The sequence below is a fragment of the Choristoneura fumiferana genome, chromosome 21, assembly GCF_025370935.1.
Source record: "Choristoneura fumiferana chromosome 21, NRCan_CFum_1, whole genome shotgun sequence".
Taxonomy (NCBI): Eukaryota; Metazoa; Arthropoda; class Insecta; order Lepidoptera; family Tortricidae; genus Choristoneura; species Choristoneura fumiferana.
The window spans coordinates 589,233-609,698 of NC_133492.1; the positions used below are offsets into that span (position 1 = coordinate 589,233).

Below are 20,466 nucleotides of genomic sequence, written 5' to 3' on the forward strand. Positions count from 1 at the left end.
CCATAGTTCCCACGCGGGACCAGTGCGGATTGGGAACTTCGCACGAACCATTGAATCGCTTCGCAGGTTTGTGCAGGTTTCCTCACGATGTTATTTCAAATGTGATTCCGCACATGAATTTCGAGAAACTCAGAGGTGCGAGCCGGGGTTCGAACCCACGACCGTCTGCTTGAGAGGCGATAGGTCAAACCACTAGGCCACCACGGCTTATGCTTATTAGCTTATGCTAATTAAAAATGCGAAACTGTGAGTTCGTGCGTCCGTATGAACGTGTTTTTTAACCCCCGACGCAAAAAGAGGGGTGCTATAAGTTTGACCACTCTGTGTGTCTGTCTGTGGCACCGTAGCTCTTAAACGGGTGGACCAATTTAAAGTAGGTTTTCAAGCGATGGTTCTTAGACATGTTTTATCAAAATCAGTACAGCAGTTTTTGAGACATTCACGATTAAAGTGACAAAGTCGGGGTTGTCCAACTTGTTGTTGGTTAGTTTATTACTCCCTCAAGCTAACAACCGTACCTACATAAGCTACTTTTATTAAGATGTTTACACGCGATTGAGATAGGTACCTATGGACGCAAAATTTCCACCACCAATATTAGAGACATGAGGCGCAAGTCTTTAAGGCAACCATAAATTAAATCGGTGATGTCATTTTCGGGACTTTCCACGGGATTTTTTTGCGAAATTCAGAATTGCGAATTTCCATCGATTTCCTGTCGAAACCGAAATCGAACCTTTCGACATCCTTTGCCAAATGAATTAAGTCTCGTTATAGCGGCAAGCCGTGGTGGCCTAGTGGTTTGACCTATCGCCTCTGAAGCAGAGGGTCGTGGGTTCAAACCCCAAACCCCGGCACGCACCTCTGAGTTTTTCGAAATTCATGTGCGGAATTACCTACATTTGAAATTTACCACGACCTTTGCGGCGAAGGAAAACATCGTGAGGAAACCTGCACAAACCTGCGAAGCAACTTAATGGTAGTTTGAAGTTCCCAATCCGCATTGGGCCCGCGTGGGGGCTATGGCCCAAGCCCTCTTGTTCTGAGAGGAGGCCTTTGCCCAGCAGTGGGTCGTATATAGGCTGGGATGCATAGCGGCAATCAATGGGCATATAGCACGGAGAACAGATGCCCATTGAAGCCGAAAAGTTTTCTAATGAAGACCGCGGATCGGCATGGACAGCGTAGGTACGTCGTCCACCAAAGAGCTGGACTCTTCTTCTTCTTCGTCGTTTCACTCTTGACAGAGTGGTCGTGGTCATCATTTTCTAGGTGCTGGTAGCAAGCTTAACAATACGCCTCCATTCCTCCCTGACAGCCTTCCTTATGCTTGCGTGTAGTGGTCCTTCTATTGCTGCTTTGACCTGGTCTGTCCATCTCATAGGCGATCTACCTCGTGGCCTAGTGCCTTCGACTTTCCCCTGGATCACAAGTCGCTCCATAGCTGCGTCTGCTTTACGACATATGTGTCCGAAAAAAGTAAGGATGCGAGACTGCACTATGGACGATCTATCTATCTATCTCTAACAGCCCTTATAGCACCCGTCTTCGGATATAGACCTCCTCTCTACTTTTCCAGTCTTGCCTATGCATTGCCACTCGCATCCAGTTTACGCCAGCTTGCTGCCGGATATCATCTGTCCATCTTTTTGGTGGTCGTCCTCTACCGCGGGTGTTAGCACGGGGTCTCCACTCCAGGACTCTTCTCGCCCAACGACTGTGGTCCATTCTAGCGATATGTCCTGCCCATCTCCACTTTCTACGTTCTATGTCTGTTATTACGTCATTCAATTTAGTCTTCTGCCTGATCAACTCGTCTATGGATGATAGACTCTGTTTAATGCCGAGTTCTTGGAGCTGGACTCATAACTTGGTTAAAGCCACAGACAGGCTCATTGTGGATCCAGGCCGCTTCCAACCGAAGTAATTGGAGATTCTTGGGGGAGACCTATGTCCAACAGTCAATGTCCTACGGCTGATAAGACGATCGACATTCTATCATCATCATCATCCCAGCCTATATACGTCCCACTGCTGGGCACAGGCCTCCTCTCAGAAGGGCCCAGTGCGGATTGGGAACTTCACATACACCGTTGAATTGCTTCGCAGGTTTGTGCAGGTTTCCTCATGATGATTTCCTTCACCGCAAAGCTCGTGGTAAATTTCAAATGTGCTCCGCACATGAATTTCGAAAAACTCAGAGGTGCGAGCCGGGGTTTGAGCCCGCGATCCTCTGCTTGAGAGGCGATAGGTCAAACCACTCGGCCACCACGGCGACATTCTATGACCATATTATAATAATAACGATACACATATATCCCGCGCTGTATAAATGTAGCTTAATATGAAAAATAGTTGCTGCCGTCATGTAAACACAATATTAATTATTCACATATGTCATACAAAAATAAGACCACGATTTAGACTTGTTTGAAGAGCAATTGCATTTGAAATAACTGACTAAAGTGCTTTGCTTCAAAACCATTAACGCGTTAATTAGTGATGATTTGTAACATTTTTCTAAAGAACAAATTAAAGAGTTATTTATTTAATAGTTATTGCCAATAAGAAGGATGTTACCGCCAGGAGTTACCGTCTATTATCATCATCATCATCTCAGCCGTAGGACGTCCAATGTTGGACATAGGCCTCCCCTATAGACATACGCTGCGTTTGCCGATCCCTGGCCTCCATTCGAGAACTTTTCGGCCCTAATAGCCATCAATTCGTGTGAAATATCGAAAAAGATACCACCCAAATTCCAGATATCACTGTTTTAAAAAAGATTGAAATGTTTTTTGTTCGTGGTCCAACAAGTTCTTCTATTCTAAGATTGTTTTTTTTGGAATCTTTTTGTATTTTTTATTTCAATTCCAAATTTTTACTTTTACGGTCATCCCGTAAAACCTAAATTGAAAATACAAACTGAAATAAAGATGCACAGAAAAAACAGAAAAATAAGATGATTCCCAGTGATGGTCTTATTTTTCTGTTTTTTCTGTGCATCTTTATTTCAGTTTGTATTTTCAATTCTTCTATTCTATTTCCATATTAAGTTAAGGGAGGCAACAGGCAACCCTCGCGCCGGCAGCTTTCTCGCGCAAAGAATCTCAATCGCAGTTCAACGCGGGAATGCTGCCTGCGTGATGGGCACCATGCCAAGAGGCCCACCTCTCTTTTTTAATTATAGTTTTGGTTTTAGGTATTTTACTTTAATAGGTGCTAGTTTTAGTCCTATGGATATTTTGTATTTCCATATTTATTATTTATTTATTATCTTAGAAGATGATGTCATGTTTATCTTTCTGATACAGCTCTTGACATTTTAATGAGAAACAAACGGCTTCTCTTGTTTTAACTTATTTTTTAAAACAAGAACCTAAAGAGACTTGAAATTGATTATAAGTCGATTTAGGAATGAAAGGACCCTCGGTGCGCGTCCGACTTGTTCTTGGTCAGTTTTTTTTTTTAGCTGTAGCCTAAGCAATCAAGACCGAGATTAAAAAAAACCTACATACTCAAAGTACTCACAAAAAATTTCGAATCGTCAAAAAATCACGTCAAACCACTTCAGTAACAGTTAGCTTACACGAGACCACAGCTAGTCCACTTTTCAAAATAAACGCACTTTTTCTCTTCCGTTTTTGGATTCGCGGCACAGTTTAGCGGATCTAGTGACAGTGCGACAATGCGCGGCGTGCGATACTGAGCGACTCGGGCGCAGATCGAGGTTCATACGTGCGCAGAGTTAATGTGCGTCTTTTACTTGGTGCGACTTCGGGTGGAATTATGATGAGAGTGTTTTGCTATTTAAATAATTACTAATTCTTTTAAATATTTGCCTTACAATTATTTGTGACTGTTAAGATAATACGCCTTTGTACAAGTATCTTAAAGTTTGTCAATTGTATTTTGTTAATTTTCTTTTGTACAATAAAGAGTTTACATACATACATACATACATACAATACGTTTAGGTTTAATGAAAAAAATCGGTAAGTTTATTTCACATTAAATTTGTTTCTTTGGTAAATAGGTAACGATATAAAATAGAAAAATCTAACAAATATTTTACTCGTATAAACGAAATTATTGTGGTACTTACTTGCCTATTGAATTAAAAAAAAACTTGTTACTTTACATAAATATATTACGTGTTTAGGCGATGAGTTAGCCTGATGAGGATGGGTGTCAACGGTAGGGCTTTCTTCAATTAAGGAGCTTTTATGATTTTAAAGCTTTGTAATAAACTTAAAGTTCGTAAAATAATTTTGATAGAATTTGATATAATGCAAGACGTTAAAAACTCAAGTCTTGTAAGTGAAAGGTGAAGCGAATGAAGAATGACGGTTGTTTCATATTTTTGTAAGACGTTCGGCGCGCTCCCTTTCGTTGGATCCGTGCATTAATCTTGAAACGGCGAGTGGTGCAGTAAGCGATCCGCTAGGTGGCGTTAGTAGGCAGGTTCGCGGACAATATGGTTTATTGAATCAGACGTTACTTTGCGGAGGTCCATATCAAAAAGGTCGCAAGTGAGCAAAGAAATTCTTTTAGTTCATAAATATTATGACTAAAATAAATAGGCGCCCTCGTTTATTTCATGCACATTTATGTCTTACTCTAATATCTTGAAGCGTGTTTACAGTTTGAATAAAAAAAAAGAATTCTACTGATGTTGGAATTTGAAACAAACTTTACGCACTTGTTTTTATCGCACGAGCTCCGCTTTCTTTGCATTCGATAGCGTCTGTCATCGCTGTTTCTTGACCCGAGTCAACTCATTAACATTCGTTATGTTAATACTGTTAACGTCATTTCAATAGAAATTTGATCGATAGTGTGTTAGAATTAGATAGAACAAGCATACCGTGTCAGATTTCAGAAGAGTATGAACCTTTTTCTTTCCATGGGTGTCGTAACAGGCTAGATCAGCAGGGCTACTACGAAACTCGAAACTCGAAGTTCGTGTCGTGCGGTCCCTCTGACACTTATACTATTTAATACGAGAGCGAGAGGGACAGTACAATACGACCTTCGAGATTCGAGTTTCGTAGTAGCCCTGCGGGCCCTTTACTACGAAGTGCAAAATTCGAACTTCGTACCTTGCGGTCCCGTTGACGGTTATATCATTTAATACGAGAGTGAGAGGGACGGTACGATACGAACTTTGATTTTCAAATTTCGTAGCAGTCCCTCTGGTGTAAGTGTGGGCAGCAGCACTTTTATCGGACTCCAGCTCTGCGGTGTGGAAGGCAAGGAAGAAACCATCACACAACTTTTCCAAGAAAGTCATGATAAAGGTTGACTACTGGTCCAATACTACGATGTGCAAAATTCGAACTTATCTTGCTGTTCCGCTGACGCTAATATTATTTAATACGAGAGTGAGAGGGACGGTACGATACGAACTTTGATTTTCAAATTTCGTAGCAGTCCCTCTGGTGTAAGTGTGGGCAGCAGCACTTTTATCGGACTCCAGCTCTGCGGTGTGGACAGCAAGGAAGAAACCATCACACAACTTTTCCAAGAAAGTCATGATAAAGGTTGACTACTGGTCCAATACTACGATGTGCAAAATTCGAACTTATCTTGCTGTTCCGCTGACGCTAATATTATTTAATACGAGCGTGAAAGGGACGGTACGATACGGATTTCGAATTTTGTGGTAGCTCTACTGATCCTCAACCGACGATCACGACCACTCAGTTAAGATTGTAGCGATTTAGAAGAGTGATAGGACTGTTAACAAATTTTAAAAATAAGTCTGAATTAAATCTTAAATTAATTGTCAAAGAAAATAAGTAGTTAGTGATTCGATGTACAGATTCATTCATAAGATTTGCTTACTCTAAGATTAGTCAAATGGCGTCAATTGCCCCATGATATTTATTAATTACTTGCTGTTTCCCGCGACTTCGTCTGGAAAGAATTCATTTATCGTTATCCTGCGGGAACTATGCATATGATAAATTGATTTATAAAAACGGAGTTCTGCGGTAACAAACTTAATACTTTAATTGAAAATCTCCTTCATGTTTAAGTCGGTTAAAAAAAGGTGTTATGTTAGTGAGCAAACAAATAATGTTTAGACGACTCACTTACTCACTGTCTGAGAATGATAATCTACCTGCTTCTTTGTAGGAAGTACACAATAACCTATCTTTATTTCTGTTTTTCTTTCTTTCTTTCTAAATTACGCACCTTTGGTGTTGCAGATGTTTATGGGCGGTGGTGATCTCTTACCATCAGGAGACCCACTTGTTCGTTTTCCATCCAGTCAAATAAAAAATTAAAAAAAAAAATTCAAAGATCTTGTTTTCAAAGTAAAGTGAACTAAGTATGTAAAAGTAATAGACTGTGTTGTTTTATGTAAAAAAAAATATTATATGGACTTGCTTGTGAAATAAAATTATTTTAAAACCATCTCACAAACACAAAACAGGTTCATCATCATCATCATCATCATCTCAGCCTATATACGTCCCACTGCTGGGCACAGGCCTCCTCTCAGATCAAGAGGGCTTGGGCCATAGTTCCCACGCGGGCCCAGTGCGGATTGGGAACTTCGCACGCACCATTGAATCGCTTCGCAGGTTACAAAACAGGTTAATTGTAAGAAATAGGCCTTTTTTCAAAAATGTGCAAGTTTTTGATTGTGCGTTTGTTACTCCGTCACGCCCAAACAGCTGGACAGATTGGATCAAAATTGGATATGTAGATGACTTGGCTTCTGAGATTACACATAAGCTAATTTTTATCCCGGTATTCCCACGGATTCACACATGAACACAGGCTGCATGTTAAAAGGTTTTCCACGAATATTAATATAGTTCTAGCCTCTCTATCTTATTTTACTTAACACTAATGCAGACTAGGTACCGAGATACAGGCTTCGCCTAGTTTGGAGTCTGAAGGACAATACCTATAACTATGTAAAAAGTGTTTTGTGAAAGAAATCACTATTATTATTATTATTAATCTATGAAAAATCTCAGAATGATCAAATTCAAAAGCTAGATCTAATGGAATATGCGACCGAAACCACGGGTACAGCCTAGTTAATTTAATATACCGGATGTGAGCGATAATGCTGTCTGATTGCGAAATAGGCGTATGCATGAGAGCAAAGATTTCGCAATGCAAGTGGGGTCATTGAACGAGGAGCTTCCTTATTAGGGGTCCCTTGAGATTGCATGAGACACCGTCAGACGGCAGGAGCACTGGTTGGTAACACGCTCACTCCCTGTGAGTAATCCTTACTTTACTAGTTTACTAGATCCTTTATTTGTTTTCCTAAAAATTAATAGCAGTAAAAAATAGCTCGTTGCGTCTTTGATGCCTCTGTAAGTACCGATTTCAATGTTTTTACGTAGTAAGAGGTATTGAAATAGAAAAAATATCATAATGTATTTTGTAATTTATAATTTTCATCAGCATCATCCCAGCCTATATACGTCCCACTGCTGGGCTTAGGCCTCCTCTCGGAATTAAATACATTGCTGTCAATTGTCACTTTTAAATCCATAATTACGATACTTGGCGTCGTATATATCAGATTTAAAAAAAAAAACTGCGCGTTTACTTGGGCAGTGCGCCCGCTGTGCTGCGCTGCGGCCGCTTCCGTTGACCAAGTTACCACTTATGCAGTGTACCTTTGGCTGGGCCCCGATTTAAAGACATACTAACCTAATTCCAAATTGTGTACCAAGTACCAATATTTGGGAACTGTTAATTTACGGAACCTTAAAAATTATCATGGCGTGCATTGAACAGGCTGCAGGTTAGGCAGCGCTAGCCCTGGTGGCTGGTGGCTCCCTGCTGCAGCGCAGCTACCAACTGCCTACCCTGAAATGGACCCAAAGCACGCCACTGATCCTGAAGGAGGGGAGGCTGCTAAGTTCGGCAGTGGACGCCTCTCGGCTGAGATGATGATGTAACGATGTGATTATGACACTTACTTGGTCCTGTCATCGTCGGAGAACGGCTCGTTGTGGTCGGTGTGGTTGTCTCCATCGCTGAACCCTGACGCTGTGCTCTGATGATGCTCCGGGATCTAGAAGATAGAGAAATAAACAGAATAAAGCAGTGTCACTACTGTAAGCTGTACACTTCTAAAAGTATTCTGAAATTAATATCGAATGTTCAAGTCTGCTGCCTCTTGAAGGAGTGAATGTCTAAGTCGACTCAATCAAAACATACAGTTATTAAAGAAGGTGTTTCCATACAAATTTCCGCAACTGACAAACCTTTAGGGTACTTCCGGTTGTCCCAGAAACTTGAAATTTGGTTACGGAGGTAGCTTATAGTGATCAATAACAAAAATCTTAATTAGGGTGCCGTTGTCAACTAGGAACCCTTATAATTTCGCCATGTCTGTCTGTCTGTCTGTCCGCGGGTAAGCTCAGAGACCGTTAGTACTACAAAGCTGTAATTCAGCTGTAGGTATATCGGTCATCAGTGGTAAATTAAAAAAAAAAAAACATTTTTAGGGTACCTCCCATAGACGTAAAGTGGGGGTGGTAAAATTAGATTAAATATAATATACCTAAACCTAAACCTGAAAGATTGCGTACACAATATGAAATCCTTAGAAAAATATTACTTGTTTTTTTTCGTTATAGCTACGGAACCCTATCTTGGGCGTGTCCGACACGCTCTTGGCCGGTTTTTTTATCTGTTTGTCTATGTCAGTAACCACAGTCAGATGTTGGTACGTTGAGTAACTAAGTGGCGCCATCTGTTATGAAAACGCGGAATTTAAGCGCAGTCACGCACTTAGCTATCTTTAGGCCATTGTAGTTCAAAGAAGTTTTAACAGGTGGCGTCGTAATCAAAAAAGTAATAAAAACCGACTTCAAAAAGGAGGAGGTTCCTTCTCAATTCATCTGCATGCATTTTTTTTGTTTTTCCAGTTCTCGCGGCTAAAATAGTGTTATTTTGTAGAGCTTTATATTTCGGAATTTTCAATAAAATATTATCAAGTGATTTTAATCATTCTGAGAGGAGGCCTGTGCCCAGCAGTGGGACGTATATAGGCTGGGATGATGATGATGATGATTTTAATACCTTTAATCGCCATAATCGGAGCTCTCTAGGTGCTCATAAACGATTAAATACGAACTCACTCGATTAAAAGGTAGTTCATAATGTTTATGAGCACCTAGACAACAGAACAAGACTAAACAAGAGCAAAAGGCACGGATCTTCAACCAATGTGTCCTGCCGGTTTTAACTTACGGAGCAGAAACTTGGGTAACAACGAAAGCTGTGGTCGAAAAGCTCCGAGTTGCCCAAAGAGCAATGGAGAGGAAACTGGTCGGAGTCACAAGGAGGGACAGGAAAACTAACAAATGGCTTAGAAAGCAAAGTAAAGTCGCCGACATTGGTAGAAGGATAGCGAAGCTCAAGTGGCAATGGGCGGGTCATATTGCCCGAAAAACCGATTCGTGGTGTAAGGTTGTTCTGGATTGGAGACCATGGGAACAGAAAAGACCAGTGGGCAGACCGCAAATGAGATGGAAAGATGACATCAAAAGGGTGGCGGGTAGCAACTGGACTCTAACTGCCCAAAATAGATCGGAGTGGAAGAGGTTGAAGGAGGCCTACACCAAAAATTTGGTAGAAGAGGGCTGAGAAGAAGAGAAGAGAGAAGAGACAACAGAACAGATGGCTGTAGGTAGGAAGATACAAAACACGAACTAATGGTTTACTCGTAGGTACTAACCTTTCTTAACACTTTGCTTACGTTAAAATTCATAGTTAGACATCTAGGCACTTTTAATGTCTTCTTGAATAACTATACTATTATTATAACAATACTATTATTTTAAAACTCAGAGCACTAATGATAAACCCTTTTATTAATAATCTACTTATCTAATTTATACGTGTTTTTATTACACGACAACGAGGTAAACGTACAAGTGCTCGTCACTACTGTCCCAATAGTTATCATCTTTAGCTTTATGTTATTAGCGATAGAGGTGACAGAAGGGTGTCATCTATTAGGACACTCGGACGTAAACATATCAGTTAACTTCTACACATTTTTTTGTATTATGTAGTTTGTGATTTTTTAGTACAAAATATCTGAGAATAATATCAGCCCGAGCCTGAGCCGTGGTGGCCGAGTGGTTTGACCAATGGCCTCTCAAACAGAGGATCGTGGGTTCAAACCCCGGCTCGCACCTCTGAGTTTTTCGAAATTCATGTGCGGAATTACATTTGAAATTTTCCACGAGCTTTGCGGTGAAGGAAAACATCGTGAGGAAGCCTGCACAAACCTGCGAAGCAATTCAATGGTGTGTGTGAAGTTCCCAATCCGCACTGGGCCCGCGTGGGAACTATGGCCCAAGCCCTCTTGTTCTAAGAGGAGGCCTGTGTCCAGCAGTGGGACGCGTATATAGGCTGGGATGATGATGTAGTTTGTTGTCGAGAAAATCACCAATTTCTTTCATTGAACAACGTCAGTTTGATGTAAGTTTTTCAAATTCAAATTTCACTTGCTATAGCGCTGTAAAGTCACCATAAGCGGAGCGGGAATGGGGGTTTGTAATAATTTGTATCATAAGCGGAGCGGAGGCGGAAGAATAAGAGGAGGTTCTATGTTTCACTGAATGTATGCTTTTTTATCTGAACAAGTATACTCCTGTGGTGGTCTCGTTGTCACCAACACAGATCAAGTCCCGAAGCAAAAATGTAATTGGAATTGGTCTCAAAAAAACGATGTTTTTTTTTCATAAAATATGCGAATATAAGACACATTTGAAGGATTTTGGTTTTAGTTACGTTTACGTTTTATACCCTATTTAGAAGTTACCGGAATTATAGCTAACTATAGTGGCCACGGCGTTAAAAACTACGTTTTTCGTTGCCCATCACAATTATTTAAAAAAAACTTAATGTCTTCTGTCACCTGGCAGCATTAGAATTAGGCGGATTAGTTTATAACGTTTATTTACGATGAAAGTCAAACAAAGGTCAAACACTATTTTTTGCAAATATACACACAATCAATTAGTATTTTTTTACAAAAATATTATAAAATGATTTAATAAACCTATTCCTCGAATTGGTTTTGGAATTAGACCACATTGTAAAAAGTGTTCAATGCCAATTCCGCTAATCCAGAATTATGCCCTAATTTTCACTTTTAATTCTAGATTTTAGGCAGTGCTAGGTTTGGAAGCATCTTAGCCGCCGTTGCCACTCCGCGATTATAATGTCACTAAATTTTATCTCGCTGGAAGACAAGACAAACTATGACAATGAAAAACAAAGGAAATGAAACAAACAAGGAAATGTGTTTAGTATGTATGTATTTATTCAAAGGGTTCAATGAAAGCACACTGAAATAAAATGGTAAATTGGAAATTAGTTTATTTTTCTGACCAGCGATCAAAATTTTGAGGCACACATTATTTTTATTGGGTAACGTTTCGTAACCTACTGTTCTATGTATTATATTATTATACTTCTTTGTTCTAATGTATTGGTGAGAACCTGACTACGAAGCTTGAGGTCCCGGGTTCGATTCCCGTGTCGGGGCAGATATTTGTATGAGAAATACGTATGTTTGTTCTCGGGTCTTGGGTGTTTACTATGTATTTAAGTATGTATCTATCTATATAATTACATTTATCCGTTGCTTAGTACCCATAACACAAGCTTTGCTAAGCTTACTTTGGGACTAGGTCAATTGGTGTGAATTGTCCCGTGATATTTATTTATTTATTTATTTATTGGTCGGTATTTTTTTTTCTTTGATTTTTAGTAACAACAGAAACTACTTTTAGTTGCTTCAAAAATACATTTTACCACTTAATTTTAATTTTTAAGTCCCTTATAACAGTGACTAACTATGAGTGAAAAACGGCAAGTTTAAAATAAAAGTAATTAATAAAGGTTAATATTGAACCCTAACACATTCCGTACACGAACGTTATCTTAAACAAATCCCGCAAAACATACAAAATAACCTGTTTAGTACATTTAAGTTTATTTTATGAAATATTTGAACACAGACGTGCCAAGTCCATTAGATAATTTTAGCACAAGTTTATTGATTCAACACCTTTATAAAGAGTTATTTAACACCATTCGGAATGACCTCTATGAATAACTTAGGATACCAAAAAAATTGACAGCGAGATCATAAAAGTTGTCAGAAATTAGAAATTAGCAAACAACGTAATAAAATCATGCCTAGACTTCGTTATTTATAGTAGATTGTTCAACAAGGGACTAAAACAAGCCATAATGACGCGACATGTTTAGCCACCATGGTTGTTGAGTCTCGCGTTAAATACGTTACTTCACTTTGAATGCGAGGAAAAAAACAACGTTCTGTTCAAAATTACAATTCTACTTTTTAAAAACGTACGCTTGACTAATGAGCATCTGTTCAAAATTGAAATAGCAAAAAAATTACGCGGTTTTTTCTTTTCTTTTATTGTTTTTGAAATTACGCTTTATGGTGCTTGCATATTTAGCCAACAGTTTTAATATTGATAACTATTTAAAAACTGATAGGATTATGCATAACAAAATGAATTAATCCTTAGTATAATTGAATAAATTAATATAATATTCGTAATTGTGTTTCACGGAATTAAATCGTCTTGTTTTTTAAATATTTTTGCACAGTTATCATTTTGAGGCTATTTCCACGACCTGAAAATCCTCCTTTCACAAACACCGTGATAGAATGTTTAGGAGTTTCCATCGCCAATTAAAAATCAAACTTTAATCCCTAGAGATGAATGAGGAGCTTTAGTCCCGATATGCAGAGACTAAGTAACATTTTAAGAGCATGAGAAGTGAAAAAAATGTTAACAGGAAACTTATAGAATGGAGATTTCCTTTTATTTTTTTTTTACATAAAGCAGACCCGTGAATGACCCCTTACCTCACCTGATGAACAATGCAGATAGGCCAAAGGTCCATTAACAGCCTAATCATTCCAGCCTTAAAGAGCCCTTGGACTTTCCAAAAACTTTCCTGTTTATGGGCCGTGGTGATCTCTTACCATCAGGAGACCCACTTCCTTGTTTTCCATCCAGTCGAATAGAAAAAAAAACTTTTCTGCATTTTGGACAATACTAATCCGAATTAATCCATCCTTCCAGGAGCTACGCTGCCAGATACCCCCCACAGATACACAGATACACTTGTTAAACAAATAGAGTCCCTCTTTTTGGGAATAAGAACACACCTGAGTCAAAGGTATGCAGTCACTCGTCCGTCGTACTCCTCCCATCTTGCATGTTAGTCTGTCTCACTAACTGCACTCAATTAATTGAGTGTGAACCTTAATTAATTGATCTAATCAAAGTCTGTAGGGTTCTTTATGCAGTGTAAATTATTGAGTAGCATTATAAAATTGTTTGATTAAATTTATAAGTTTTTTTTGAACAATAAAAATATGAAAACAGTGTCATCTTTGGGCCAATCAACTTTTTTACCGACACTAATCTGTCCGCGACATTTTTCAAACAATTGCAGAATTTTTTAAGTAACCATGTTTTTTCTGTAATGCAATGGTGTACATGAATACATGCCATCCTACGTATGTTCAACCTATTAAACCGTGAAATATCTTGTTGGAAGCACGATTTTTTGGTAACGCCAGAGACAATTTTGGTAACGCAGGAGACGCCCAAAGTGTCGGTAAAATAGTTGATTGACCCCTTTATCAGAGTAGGATATCACCTTTTAAAATAGTATCTGAGTGACTGAACTTTTCTTGTGTTCCCAAAGATAAGACCAAGATAGATTGATTGTTGTTCACCTTTGAAAACCCTCACATAGTTAATTTCATCAAATTAGTTAGAGCCGTTACCGAGATCTCCGAAATAAATAAATAATAATTACGCGTACTTAATTGCAATTTTTGTTTGTATAAGTATTTATCTTGTAAGTCAGAACTTTATTGCACTTTCAGTTCACATTAATTGGGAAGTTCCTCTTTGTTTGAGATCGGTTAAAAGTTTGATTTAACATAACGTAACACAAATTAAAACAAAACGCTGACAATTTTCATACGTATAAATTTGACGTTTAGGCTTGTAAGAGTACTTATACGTATCAAAACAACGGGTCAAGATTACAAAGATTATAAAAAGCTATTTTACTTTGTCAACAATTCGGTTTATAGTAGGTCATTGATAAGTGATAAGTTCGCAGAATTGTTTTATTAATTACTAAGCCGAATGCTTGAGGAATAATTAAAAAGATAACGCTGAGTTCGGACTCGCTTACTTTACTATACAATAACCTAACCAACTTAAACTAAAGTTTAGGTATATTTTATACCTTAGGCTGCTATTTACTCATAAACTACTAATAATTCTCAAGCAAACTTAGCCGTTATAGTTTTCCTTGAAAGATTGATATACTTACTACCATCCTGTTTTTTTTTTTAATTTTTCCACCCACCTGTTTAGATTGGTCGCTCGATTTTAATGAAAATTTGCATTTTAAAGTTGAATATTTTGCAAACAAATCACTGAATCGAAAACTCGTTTTAGCAACCCCCTAATGGTTTTAAAAGACCTATCCAACAATACCCCACATTACAAGGTTGGATGAGAAAAAAAAACACACACATTTATTTTTTATTAAACCATTTTGTCGGCATAGCTCATATATTTCGTGCAAAATTACAGTTTTCTAGCATTGATAGTCCCTGAGCAAAGCCGCGGACGGACAGATAGACAGACATGGCGAAACTATAAGGGTTCCATTTTGCCATTTTGGCTACGGAACCCTAAAAAACGCATTCAAATCGGTTCACCCGCTTAAGAGCTAAGGCGGAGCTCTTTTTGCGTCGGGGGTTAAAAATAAGTTTTGAATAAGACCGATCAAAGTGTGTGTCGAACTCGCACCCAATGATTCTGTACTGTCGAGGTCAAAGATATATTTACACTTTTAGTACCTTTGTCACTGTATTCCATCTGATAATTTTATACAAAAGTTCAAACATAAAGTGACAGCGGCAAGGGAGTAAAGCGTAAAGATATATTTAGCTTCGACTGTAAAACCGAAAATAAAATTCAGATACAGGGACCCTTGATTTTTCCCATATTTAGGATACTGTACCACAAAAGGAAAAAACACTTATGTGATCACTTGTGTGTGTCTGACTGTCCGTCTGTCACATCTGATTTGCTCCAAAAATACTGAACCGATTGAAATGTAAATCAGTAGATACTGAGAAACAAAATCACACCGTGTGTCGGAACCCTAAGCACTTATATGCACTAAATTATACCTTATTAGTGTTACAAGATTGATAAAGTGTAAAAAGAAGGCAGCGTCAAGCGATTTTAAACTTTATTTCAACAGTAGCAGCTAGTATAATAACTAAATACTGTTTCGAAGTCATTTATCATTAAATGCTTTTATGTAATGATCGGTCTTTTCCGCAACTTGTCGTGTTTTGTTTTTCCGATTTTTATCATAAAAGTAATTTTCTTGATCTGTTTTAAAACGTTATAAGATGGTTATCTAACCTTTTGTGCTGCCTAATTAAGGCGTATACTTATCTTAACTTTTCACAAAGATTGAGGAAGAAATTCTCAAAAGTTGATAATACCTACCTAAATTTCGCATAGGTACAGTCGAGGGTTTAAATATAGACAGTAATAGCGTCAAATATATACACACACACACACACACAACGTCACGCCTGTATTCCCAAATGGGGTAGGCAGAACACACGAAACATTACCGCTTCGGAGCCACTTTTAGCAAATTTAGATTTTTAGTATGACAAAAACGGTACAATAGTGACAGGTTGCTAGCCTCCTCGTATACCTTAACCTATCCTCAGTCGCCTCTTACGACATCCACGGAAGAAATAGGTGTTGGTAATATGTATACCTACATCGACCTTAGAGTTAGTGGTAAAAAGGTGTACCTAGGTAAGTATATAATCTTTGATATATAATAGATATTATGACGTCTTGGTAACATATATACAGTTATGCCCTTGACTGTACTAATACTTTAAAACATAGCGGAATGCAGTATTTGACAACTCTTTAATGCTATAAATGAGAAGATTTGTGAGTATGTATGTGTATGTGTGTCTTCTCTACGGCATTCTCTTTAACCCTGCAACTCCTTGCTACCTCAAAGAGCGATTTAGCTATGTTACTTCTGTTCGTTGCTCTCAGAACTTCCTCCTTACTGTCCCACTTTCAAACTCTAAATTCTATGTTTATTCTTACACTGTCCAGGCCACTCGGTTGTGGAACACCCTACCGATAGACTTGAGGCGCGCAAAGTCCTTGCCTATCTTTAAGTCATGCTTAGGGAGCACTACCTGTCATCTTGCGTATGAATGTTATAGTTATCTTATTTATGTGTTGTTATGGTATCTATCTACCTATCTATCTGTTTAGATTTGTTGTGTATGTGTATTGTATGTGTTAGTTTTATGTATTCTTGATACAGCTCTAATCTACTGTAAATTGCACCACCTGCTAAAATGTATTCCTTATTTCTGTCCATTGTAAAGGTTGCCTGGAAGAGATCGCTCTGAAGCGATAAGGCCGCCTATTGCTTACCTTAGAAAATCTCTATGTATATACTTGTGTTCTCTTTACTGTTTACTGTATTGGTGTGCAATAAAGAGTTATTGTATTGTATTGTATTGTATGTGGCTTAATGTGTGGTTTTAATGTGTATATATGTGTATTGTGTATGTGGATTAAATTTGGTACCTATGTAGATTAGCTGGACGTCTGGAATACCTAACAAATGAATGGAATAACCTTTGTAATTTTATTATTATTAAGTATGTGTGTGTGTGTGTGTGTGTGTGTGTGTGTGTGTGTGGGTAGCTCAAAAATATAGGTAGAAATACCGTTTATGGCAATAAATAAATTTAATTACATAAATACACGTTTGAAATAAATTTATTATTAATAAAAAATACAAACTTAAAACTATAACTTTTTATAATTATTACTTCAAATGTCAACAGTCCAAAAACTTTGCTAAGGTGGCCAAAACGGGTACTTCTACCCTATTTTCGTTCTATAACACGCATTGTCAAGCTTTGTTTTGTTTATGTAGCCTATATTATATATTATGTATAGTGTCCCACTGCTGGGCAAAAGGTTTCCCCTCTTGACCTCCATAACTCCACTACCACTAACTTTTTTTTTAAAAAAAAATCTTAGACCATATTCTAAATAAGGGAAACGTCATGCAAGGTGGGTTTCTGTGGGTGACACTCTTTCCCGGCCCCGATAATACCAGGATGGAAATACCGACCTGGTTTTTCGTGTACACGCCCATAGAAGCTCCTGTCAGTTTCTATGGGCGTGCACACAAAAAAACAGGGCCGGTATTTTCATGGCGGTGTTATCCCGGCCGGGAAAGAGTGTCACCCCGTTTCTGTGACAAGTTAGCGCCATCTAGCGCCATCTTAGTGATATTTCGCAGGGCCTGTACCTGCATACTGCTGTTGCCCCGCGGGCCAAGTGCTTGTTAGAAACACCACAAGTGAGTGCAAGTTTCCTCACAATATTTTCACCGAAAAGGTCATGGCAAAATTAGAAATGTGATTTCGTGCGTAAATGAGGGCTATCGTTTTTGTCTCACTAGATGGCGTACTGTTGCGTGAGGTTTTTAAGTATGGCTTTCAAAGTCTGTTATTACGGGCGTGAAAACAAAGTTTAGATTAAAATCATATTTAATACACCTTAAAACCGTACCATAAAAATATCGAGCATGCCACAGTGTTGCATAGTCCCCGTTTTGTTCGGAAAAAAGGGAGGACAAAGGTTTCCGAAAGACAAAACTGTCTCAAAACACAGACATTCATTGCCCCGGAACGAATATTTGCCATAATTAATTTCAGACATTGAAAAAATTATTGTAATTATAAATAAACCCGCGTAGCTCACCCAAAAACTATGAGATTTGACATTTCGGAGACCTCACGCTACACTAGCGCCTCTAGCGGCGAATTCATCCGCGATAGCCCTCATTCCGAAAAACTGAGTTCCGAGCTCGGGTTTGTACCCGCGATCCTCTGCTTACGAGGCCGTAGGTCAAACCACTAGGCGCATCCTGCCAGAAATAAATAAAAACCTTATTATCCAGAAAATTGTTGATGCTCGAATCCGAACTGTTGCTGCTGCATTGCAGGCTGTCATCACTATGGCACAAGCCTCTTCCATTCTCACTGCTCTTACTGATGTCAGAGTCCGACTCTATCCACAATGGGGACACATACTTAAACTTATGTGCAAACGCATTGAGTTTCGTATCTATACTCATATTTATTAGTCACTTTTCGAATAAAAAAATTGTTTTCAGCCAGTATTTTGCTTGATGTTTTTTTTTTTTTCGGCCAGTATTTTACTTGATGTTTTTTTTTATTGAAAATTGTTTTCGGCCAGTATTGATACGGTTTTTATATTGAAGCATCAAGTTACAAGGTTAGTAGTGAACTGGTCTTAAGATCACGGGCAATCCGTTGATTTAATGTAGTCAAATAGCAGCAGGTGCTGTCAACTGAGGCTCGTTGGTTAAATGCTCAATTTCATTGATCGACAATCGATCCCGCATTCGTTCGACCACTCATATCAGTCGATATGTAGTATCCCAATAATAAAATCCGTGTGATCATAAAAATTTTGATATCTTTAAATATAACAGAGTTTATAAAGGTTTGAATTTCAAGATTAGACAGAGAAAGACTTACTTGCATGTGACGTCACGCAAGTAGCGCTATACTTGCTGCATAGAGAAAAGCGTTTTAGAAAAATTGCTGTAAATCCAATTTTCAACAGAATTAATTTTTCTCTTCGCTAAACAATGTCTGTATGTATATCTATATTTTTATAATAATATAAAGGATATGAAACCGAAGTATTGCGAAACTGAAGTGGCAATGGGCGGGGCACATTGCTCGCAGGACTGATGGCCGATGGGGTCGGAAGGTTCTCGAATGGCGTCCGCGGACCGGGAGACGAGCTGTCGGTAGGCCTCCAACAAGATGGAGCGACGACCTGGTTAAGATTGCGGGATCGCGGTGGATGCGAAAAGCACAAGACCGGTCTGAGTGGAGAGCCTTGGGGAGGCCTATGTCCAGCAGTGGACGTCTTTCGGCTGACATGATGATGATGATGAAAGGATATGGCCAATTTAACAGTTGTCAAATACCGTATGGTATCAAAAATGCATCAACCCTGCATGATTATTCCCGAATCTAAAGTGACAGTATGCAAGTGATCAATATACCTAGGAGTAGCTTTATTTTGCGTTTATACTCGTATCTTTGCATCCCCATCTTATATTATCAAACCGAGATTAAAATCAATCATAATTATGATTGAGCAGAAGACTGATGATGATTTTGAGATAATAATAAATACTATGTAAATCTATTTATGTAATCTATTATCTATAAGTGTTTGCACTGGAACTATGAAGATATGATAGATTGACATGATTATATTTATTCATTATAAGAACTGTTGTGCTAGCGGTACTTTCAAATTGTATTATGTGTACTTTATAGTCCCCTAATTATTTTATTTTAGAATAAAAATAAATGTTAACACTAAACTTGAAGTTAGTTGTGTTCTTTTCTTTGCCAGTTCAAGCGACATAAGATTGGCAATCCCGCAGGACGTCGTTAAACAATTTGGGACGTCACAAGGGACCTTCTCACTGATGGCGCAAGATGGCTGAGAAAGGTCTAAAAATATCGTGTTACCATTTGAAATGTTAAATATCTCGAGATCTATTGGACTGATTTCAAATTTACATTTGCGAAAATGACTGTTAATATGTTAGCGTTCCGATAAATAAGTTGGTTTTGAAATGGTTTCGTTTGTTTTCGGCTAAAAAATAAATAAACAGGAAATGGTTTGTTTTTAGGTAAATATTTTACCTCCGATACAAAAACAGGGGTGTTATACGTTTGACACCAATATCTGTCTGTCAGACAGTCTGTCTATGGCATTGTAGCTCTCAAACCGGTAAACCGATTTTAACGCGATTTTTTTTAACGAAAGCTAGTTCAATGGTTTTTGTTGTTTTATTACAATCGGTTCGTCAGGCTTTTTCAACTTTCTGAGTTGGCTACGTTGGTTTTTAAAACAGATTTCAGATTTGCAATATTATTCTGTCAGTGATCAAAGCTTGGGAGTCGAATTTGACCTTCCTTTGACTTGAAATTTGGTGATTATGTAGTTTGGACGAAAATTCATGTGCCAGCAGCAAAAAAGGTTCTAAGTATCCAAAATGCAATTAAAAAAAACTTTTCATGTTCTATTTTGATTTAAACTGTTTATAAATGAGGTAAATGCAAGGTAAAGACGTTACTAATATGTTACTCATCGTTTTATCAGCTCCTTATCTTACAGCAAAAACAATAATTCCTACTCACTCTCTCCGCGTGCATTTGCCGCAATGCCTGCAGCTCGTAATTTTGCAACCCAT

The 20,466-nt window shown here is 38.3% G+C and overlaps 1 protein-coding gene across 1 annotated transcript in view; it reads right to left on the reverse strand.

Moving 5' to 3' along the window:
- The window catches only part of LOC141439896 (myogenesis-regulating glycosidase), a 61,084-nt gene that overhangs the window by 16,913 nt on the left and 23,705 nt on the right, over positions 1 to 20,466 (reverse strand). Inside the window, 1 exon segment of the mRNA XM_074104336.1 lies at positions 7,959 to 8,053. Within this exon segment, the coding sequence (XP_073960437.1) occupies positions 7,959 to 8,053 (95 nt within the window).